This window comes from Gambusia affinis, linkage group LG19, assembly GCF_019740435.1.
Source record: "Gambusia affinis linkage group LG19, SWU_Gaff_1.0, whole genome shotgun sequence".
In the NCBI taxonomy this organism is placed as follows: Eukaryota; Metazoa; Chordata; class Actinopteri; order Cyprinodontiformes; family Poeciliidae; genus Gambusia; species Gambusia affinis.
The window spans coordinates 9,120,396-9,128,698 of record NC_057886.1 but is presented as its reverse complement, the minus strand read 5'-3'; the positions used below and the strand labels follow the sequence as shown (position 1 = coordinate 9,128,698).

General features: G+C 40.4%; 1 protein-coding gene across 1 annotated transcript; it reads left to right on the top strand.

The window, feature by feature from the left end:
- Positions 1 to 368: 368 nt before the first annotated feature.
- nptx1l (neuronal pentraxin 1 like) lies at positions 369 to 4,557 on the top strand. The gene is made up of 5 exons (XM_044100888.1): positions 369 to 968; positions 1,161 to 1,368; positions 1,924 to 2,168; positions 2,571 to 2,750; positions 3,145 to 4,557. The coding sequence occupies exons 1-5, from the start codon at positions 522 to 524 to the stop codon at positions 3,364 to 3,366; spliced, it is 1,302 nt and encodes a 433-aa protein (XP_043956823.1). The 5' UTR covers positions 369 to 521; the 3' UTR covers positions 3,367 to 4,557.
- Positions 4,558 to 8,303: the final 3,746 nt, after the last annotated feature.

Below are 8,303 nucleotides of genomic sequence, written 5' to 3'. Positions count from 1 at the left end.
TGTTGGATTCACCCACCTACAGTTGTCAGAGCACGCAGAACAAAATACACACACACATACACGCACACACGCACACACGCAGCTGGTTCTTTTTGGCCAAGCGCCACATACAAGTCCTTGCCTTCCTCCCTTCCAACAAATCCATGTTGTTGTTTTTTTTGTTTGTTTTTTTGTTCTGTTTTTTTTTTCCAGATGAATAATACAGAGCCAAGAAAAGACAAACAGCCTAAGTGATCAAAGATTTAACATGTGGCACTATGGAAGGAAAATGGGTTTCATCCCTCGAATCCACTCTTTTTTTTCTTCCCTTTCTCTCTTTCTAAACGGGGCAGCGCGCTTCCCGCCGCCCCTCCGGGTTGTGATGCAGTGAAGCTGCTCTGCGCAGAACCGACCGGGCACGTCGCGTATAAAAGCGGCAGCGCTCGCACAGGCGGAGTACCACAACAGGAGCACACTCACTGCGGGTCGTAAACTAAAAGAAAAAAATAATTTTTAAAAAATCGGGCGCACACCACGGCAGGATGTGGGCGACGAGGAGCGGCTTCTCCTGGAGACTTTTGCTTTTCTCTTGCGTGTTTCTGGAGAGTTTATCCCAGGACTTTGTCGGACAGACGCAGTTCATATGCACGTCCGTGCCCAAGGATGTGGACATATGCGCGGCCACGCTACAGAACAGCGTACCTGGGGAGGACTTGAAGACCACCGTAATGCAGCTGCGGGAGACCGTGCTGCAGCAGAAGGAGACGATCATCAACCAGAAGGAGACCATACGGGAGCTGACCTCAAAGTTGGCCCGCTGCGAGAGTCAGAGCGGCGGCGTGGAGCCTGGGGACGCGCGGCCCGGGGGCAGGAGGAAAGAAGCAGGGACCAAAAACACGATGGGAGACGTGTCCAGGGGCCCCGCGGAGACTTTGACGCAGCTCTCTCAGACTTTACAGTCGCTGAAGCAGAGATTAGAGAACCTGGAGGTAGGGTGATGCGTCTGGAGACGGTTTCGGCGCCTCAACTCTGCGCAAAGCTCAATTTGAAGAAAAATAACTTATAAATCATTGTAGCATTTTCGTATTTTAAAACACAATATTCAGCTTGCGCGCTCAGACATTCACTTGTAAAAATAATAATTGTATAACTGAACTTAACGAGGTTTCGCTCCCTGACAGCAATTCAGCAGGAGCAACAACTCGGTGCAGACCAACAGCCTGAAGGACCTGCTTCAAAGTAAAATCGACGACTTGGAGAAGCAGGTGTTGTCCCGAGTGAACAGCATCGAGGAAGGGAAGCCCGGTCTCAGGAATGAGACCGAGCAGCGTGGGAGAGTGGAGTCCACGCTCACCTCCCTACACCAAAGGATCACGGATTTAGAAAAAGGTACATGTGACAGGATTTCCATCACTTTCCATGCACAGGATGGAAAGTGATTTAATCAGTTTATATCATTTGATTATAATACATTGAAATAAACTCTGTAGATGATTAAGTCTTGCCATCAGAGCAGAATCTCATGTACTTCCCCGCATCATCCTGCTCCACTTTTTCCAGATAAAATTTTTGCAAAAGAGTCTCTTACCTCCATTTCGAATTTTGATTTTTTTTTTTTAAGTATAATACTACCATGCATAATCTATTTGGGAGCCCTGTGATGACATGCATGCATGATTGCGTATAGCAAAGACATGTTTTAGTTACCAACGTCACTGCTCCAGTGATGGGTTTATCGTGCAACGAGATTAAAGCAAATCTGGAGCCCTACTATTGTGGATTTGTTGTGTAACGCATAATTCCAATACAAATCCTGAGGTTGTGTGCAAACTGAGTAAATTATCAGTGTTTAACGGAAGGTCAATAATAAAAAGTAAAGCGAGAGAGAGAGAGAGAAAGAGGGAGCATGTATAATGGTCACCAATTCGTGTTTGATGCCAACAGGTCAAAGAGAGAACAGGCCCCTGGATAAGTTCCAGCTCACATTCCCTCTGAGGACCAACTACATGTACGCGAAAGTGAAGAAGAGCTTGCCTGAGATGTACGCCCTGACCGTGTGCATGTGGCTGAAGTCGAATGCGTCTCCTGGAGTGGGGACACCTTTCTCCTATGCAGTGCCGGGTCAGGCCAATGAGCTGGTCCTCATAGAATGGGGGAACAACCCCATGGAGATACTGATAAACGACAAGGTATGGCTCGACGGAAGTCAAATTCTCGATCTTCAGAGATTTTAATCAAAGATATGCTCCGTGTACACGAGCAAAATAAGCTAATTGTATATCTGACACACACAGCTAAGAAGTGCATACCACTTAAGGGTTTTAAAGCCGGGTTGGTTAGCAAGTTTGATGTTAGCCTTAGCGCTGTTGCTAAACTGGAAAAAAACTTAAACTGTAACTTTTTTTTTCTTCTTTTAGAAAGCAAAGCCTTACTGTCCTCTACTGCAAACCACACAAGTAGCAGCATATTTTGAACATCATTAAAAAAAACTAAAACTGCTTGATTAACAGAATTCACTCTCCAAAAGGTTTTTCGTAATTCTTTTTTGTGGTGCATGTTTCTGAGTTATCATGTACTGCGTCTCCGTGAAGGTTGCAAAGCTGCCCTTTCTCATCAATGACGGAAAGTGGCACCATATCTGCATAACCTGGACGACTCGGGACGGGGTCTGGGAAGCTTACCAGGACGGCGTCAAAAGAGGAGGCGGAGAGAATCTGGCGCCATATCATCCAATCAAACCCCAGGGATTGCTAATCCTTGGCCAAGAGCAGGTAAACAAGAAGCGATGTGGATTTAATGCTTTCCTGCTGCTCCTGTGCAGTCGACTTGGATATTATTAAATAATGATTCAAGTTATCTTCTTGATTCGAAAGCATCAGTCAAACAGCAGCATGTGCATTGATACTTAAAGTTTAACAAAATTCTGATAAAGATTTTGCCTTCGGGGATTGTATTGAAATGCTATTATGTGACCTTAATTTGTCATTGGATTCATAAATTTTACCAATACGAAAGCAGCACATTTTTCACTCCATAATTAGCCAGAATACTGGTGCAAAAAACAAGAGGCAATTAAAATCCATTTAGGATGCACATTTTTCTTTCACTTTCTGTTCATGCAACCTCTTGGTCAGCTTCATTAAAAATGGATTCTCCTTGCCACAGGACACTTATGGCGGGGGGTTCGATGCCACACAGGCTTTTGTCGGAGACCTGGCGAATTTTCACATATGGGATCGAAAGCTCTCTGAAGGGGAGATTTACAATCTGGCAACCTGCAGCAGCAAAGCTCAAGTGGGCAACGTGTTTGCATGGATGGAGACGAACCTGGACATTTACGGCGGCGCCTCGAAGTGGACATTCGAAGCTTGCCGCCATCTCAACTAAACTGAGCCGCGAATGAAGAATAAAACATTTGCGAATGCCACTTTTGCCACGGTGGTTAGTCAGCCAGCCTGAAGGATCAGGAGGAGACTTTTTCAGTGAAGATGAACTGGAATTTTTCTCATAGGTATTTTGAAAGCTTTATTTGTGAGAGATCTGCAGGTTCTTACGCGATTTTCTTGTGTGGGAGGAGGTCACTGAAGAGGTCAACTTTTAGCATCCGGCGTTGCCTGTCAGCACATGTGGTTTCATTTGGAAAAAAGAGTAAGAAATGGCACTTCTGAAAGGAAGAAGTCGCAGCGTGAAGGCAAACAAATAACGGGCCGAGTTCAAGCGTGCAGCAGGAAAAGGTCGCGTAGGTTTTTAGAAAACTGATGTCACACAATTCGAAGAAAACAAGTGAATCTCCAGCGGTCTTTTCTGTCTCGACTGCCAGAGGTTTGCACTGTGGAGACCATGCAGGTGGACTCTTCTAGCAGCAAGGTTTGCTTTTGGAGGCTTTGAAAAAGACAATGCCGTTTCTCGACCACTCTCCTTTCTCTAAAAACCACCCGCTTGACGTGATTTTTGTGCAAAGAGCGACTGATCAATGCCAACATATAAGCCTGAGTGCCTTGGGCTGTGGAAAAAAAAAGAAAAAAAAAACCATCTCAGCATATCCATTATCATTTGCAGAGTGTTTGTGTTAATTTTTCTGTAAAAGGTTTTCAAAAGCAGTCTTTCTTGTAACACTTTGAAATGCAGTCGGACCAGATTGAATGCTGTAAAATGCAATTCGTTTTGCATTTTATATTTGTTTTTTTTTGTCTGGTTGCTCGAATTTGAGTGGAAATGTTCTTTTTGTACAGTAACAAGCATGTCTTAACTTCTGCGATGCTGCAACATCATCTCTATTCTTTGCTTTTACTGTCCTTACCTTTAAGTTGAGCTTTTATACTGTATTGTTATATGCTTAAAGCATGGCAACACAGACGGCTGAAAAAACAAAAACAAAACAAACAAAAAAAATCTAGTTTTTGTAATAAATTGTGATACTTGAACCATAGGCAGGTGTATATATATATATATAATTATTTTTGCACATGTTTGGTATGTCAAATGAGTTGACCAAATGTGACAAAGTCAGAGCTCCTTTTGGGTCACAGTTGGTGCAAAAATGATTAATAGAATAAAGTTGTTACTGATGCAAAGGTTGACAGTTATTATCAAACTCATTGATTTCCATTCACTGAACCATTTAAGTCCACTTTAGGGAAGCAGGTGGGAATGGGAGTAGAGTTACGCTCTGTGTTTCCAGCTCAGGCTGGATAATAGCCAGATCCTTTCCAGCCAACAGGGAGAAATAATTCCTCCACTGAGCGCCAGTTTGGGGCAAGCCAGGAATCAGATCGGCTGCTTCTCCTCACTAAACCTCCAAGGAGGCATCGTTGTAATTTCCATCCCGAGTAGGAAGAAGCTAAATTCCGCCCAGATTTCCAAAGAAACTTACAGCAAACGTCCAAAAGGAATCTGAGTAAAAACCAAATGCAGATTTCAGGTGATGATTTATGGCAGGAAAAGCTGGCCTTAAGTGCAAGAGTAATCGCCTTTCCGTTGGTAAATAAGAAATTTCCAACATTTCTGTTTTTCAGAAAACTGGGTTTCAGACTTTAAGGCTTAACAACCCACTTAAATTGAATGTGTCTGACCACCTCAAAGTAGGCTATTTTAAATAAGTCAAACATCAAGGAAAAATAAAACACATAGCAGTTTTATTGAAATCTATCCATCTGGAAAGAGGTCAGGCTTCAGAGAACCACAGTCAGAGCTTCTGTATTATCAACAAACAGAGAAAACATGGAACAGTGCTAAACTTTACCACATCTGACCACCCTATCAAAATCACTCTACAACTGCAAACAGTGTTCAATAAAGATGCTAAAGGAAGACCTGCAGCATCTAAAGCCCAGAAGGCCTCAGCTGTCTCAGTCAAGGTCAGTGTTCAAGACTCAGTGACGAGAAAGAAGCTGAACATGAGCAACAATCATGAGTTGTATGAGAACCAAGAGAAAAACCTCTGCTGACATTTTTCAACCTTTATAAAAAAGTTTGCATCCTATTTGGTGTAAAACTAACACAGCGTCTCATAAAAAACAAAAAAATCTATTTCACACACGGTGCAGGTAGTGTGATGGTCTGGGGATCATTTTTCATCTTATGACTCCTGGGACCTTGGCCTCTGATCTCTGGCAGAAAATTCTGAAGAAGAGGATTTGAGATTTATAATCCACCAATAAATCTTTAGAACTTGTGAGCTTTGCAGCAGGACAATGATTTGAAAACACACCAATAAGTCCTCCTCTGAATGATAAATCATACAAAACCAAACAGGGAACAAAACAAAGGTTTTGGATAGGCCTAGTCAAAGCTCAGTTGAGATGCAGTAGCAGGATTTTAATCAGGTTTTACACGTCTGTGAAACAATCTTACTCAACTATCTTAAAGATGTGATTGAAGTTGCTGCTAACAAAAAAGGTATTCTTCGTTTATATTTTTAGGTTAGTTTTGATTATGATGTTTCAGTTGAATGATAAATCCAGATGTGGACAATAGCAGTAGAATAACATGAAAACAGGCTTTTGCCTGTGGTTATATTTGATATAATAAATATATCAAATATATTTATTTGATATATTTGATATAATAAATATATCAAATATTTTTATTTGATATATTTGATATAATAAATATATCAAATATTTTTATTTGATATATTTGATATAATAAATATATCAAATATATCTATTTGATATATTTGATATATCAAATATATTGATATATATTGGTTATATTATAACCAAATACATGGTTATATTATCAAATATAACCATGGATTTGCTACTTTGATGTTGGAATATTGCAGTTCTTTGCAATCAATTTTAGCTTATTATCCTTATTGCCTCTCTGTTAAATGCAAAACACAATTTTAAATTCCCTCATTAGTTTAGAGATGTGATTGTTCTACTCGTCCCGAACAAACACTGCTTTGCTGGTGATTCCTTCAAAGTATAATGGGGTACAGATTCAGGCTCCTCCTCTGTGGAACCCTGTCTAATACTGAGAGAAGCTCTAAAATGTTCAGTTTGGATAAAGTTGATATAACTAGACCGGCTTATGTTGTCCTAAACCGTCTCCATATGCTGCGGTGGACTGAGGCTAGTGAAAGACACACTGAGCATTTTTCCTCGTTCTACTTTCTCCTCCAAGTCTTTAGTTATGGATTTTTTGCAGTAATTGCTTCCATAAACTTTATGTTTGTTCCCTCTTTTTTTTATTTTATTTTACTTTATTTTTTATTTCACAGAAATCTCATCTGGCCTGGCGCTCCTGTTTAGTCGTGACGTCTTTCCTGCAGGGAGCTATCGACTGAGCTATTCCTTCCAGTAGCTTTCTGTTGCCTTTCTAAAAGACGATGCACTTGGCAATGTGTTTCTGGGTTTAATCCCGTCTCCTATGCACCAAACAATAAAAGGAGTTTTTCTGTGACTAATCACATGTACTCAGTCCTTCACTGATGGCTCAGAGTATCTGTTTAGCTTTGTTTTTTCTGCTGGACGAAGCCGTTAAAGCAGCTAGTCTCGGGAGCTGTTCCTGCTATGAACTCATTACTTTTTCATTAACAGAGAAAGTACACCCACAGAAGCGCTTTTGTGTTTCTGCGGGCCGACTCTGTCTTCTCAAACCTCCAGTTTGTCGCGTCAGATGGCCGCTCACTCTGACCCAGAGTGTCCTGGATGTTCTGGAAGAGGAGTTGGCCTCCACTCCGTCGCCTCATGCTCAGGATGAGCATACGAGCTTGGGATTGCTGCAAAGTAGGTGACTAGAGGATTTTATAGTTTTTATAGTTGGTATGAAATTTTAATGGTTGCAAGTGACTTTATATATATGAGACTACAATTATATATAGACTACAAATTAATGTATATAAACAGATTTTTTTGTTGTCGAATGTCTTGAGATGACATTCAACGTTAAATACAATTTATTTAATTAAGTTCATGAAATAAACTGATGTAACTAAAATGTTATGGGTGAAAAATGGATAGATGCACAGATTAAGATTATAAAAAAATATTTTGAAATATAAAATTTAGCCACTTTGTATTGTATTGAATTCTTTATATAAAAGAATTCGAGAGTTCGTCGAATTCTTATATATATATATATATATATATATATATATATATATATATATATATATATATATATATATATATATATATATATATATATATATATATATATATATATATATATACAAAAACAAGTTTTTAAAAAACACTTACATAGTCAACAAGGTCGTATACTCTACAGCAAATGTATGGGGTTCAGATTTATAGTTTCCCCACTACTTTCATACACACACACACACCCTCTTTTTTTTCTATTGGTTCATTAAGTAAGTTAATGAGGACTGCCGCAGAGAGGAAAAAATCCATAAAGTTTCTCTGCGAAAAAGTCAACAGCTTTGCAAACGTACCCCGAGTGTGAGGGTCTCACCTTTGTTGCTAAATAGGTTGTTAGGTCTCCCCAGCTGTCGGGTCATATGTCCCACAAATTGGTTTTCCTTTCTTTGATATCTTCAAATCAATAAACCTTTCCCCAGACAGCAAATCCATCTCAGCTCATGGATATCACATTACCAGAGGATGTATAGGTGCAGGACCCCACCTGGGGAAGGCTTCACGTGTTGTTTATAGCCAGCAGTTCTTCACAACATCATGTTGGGACATACAAATGCACAAATACGTGCTAAGGGTAAGGAGGCTTCCTGATAGGTCGGTTCAGTCTTTACTGGAAGCAAATTTCCTCTCTATCTAGTCTTGTTGACCTAAATGCCACCTTTGCTAGATTAAGGGCTTTTTATTGACCCAAATCTTGCCCCCCATCTTACAAAGGAC

Excerpts from the sequence above, each read along its gene's own strand:
- nptx1l (XM_044100888.1), top strand. The coding sequence starts at position 522 with ATGTGGGCGACGAGGAGCGGCTTCTCCTGGAGACTTTTGCTTTTCTCT. Across the intron at positions 2,169-2,570 it reads AGATACTGATAAACGACAAG|GTTGCAAAGCTGCCCTTTCT; the intron begins GTATGGCTCGAC and ends GTCTCCGTGAAG. Across the intron at positions 2,751-3,144 it reads TAATCCTTGGCCAAGAGCAG|GACACTTATGGCGGGGGGTT; the intron begins GTAAACAAGAAG and ends TCCTTGCCACAG.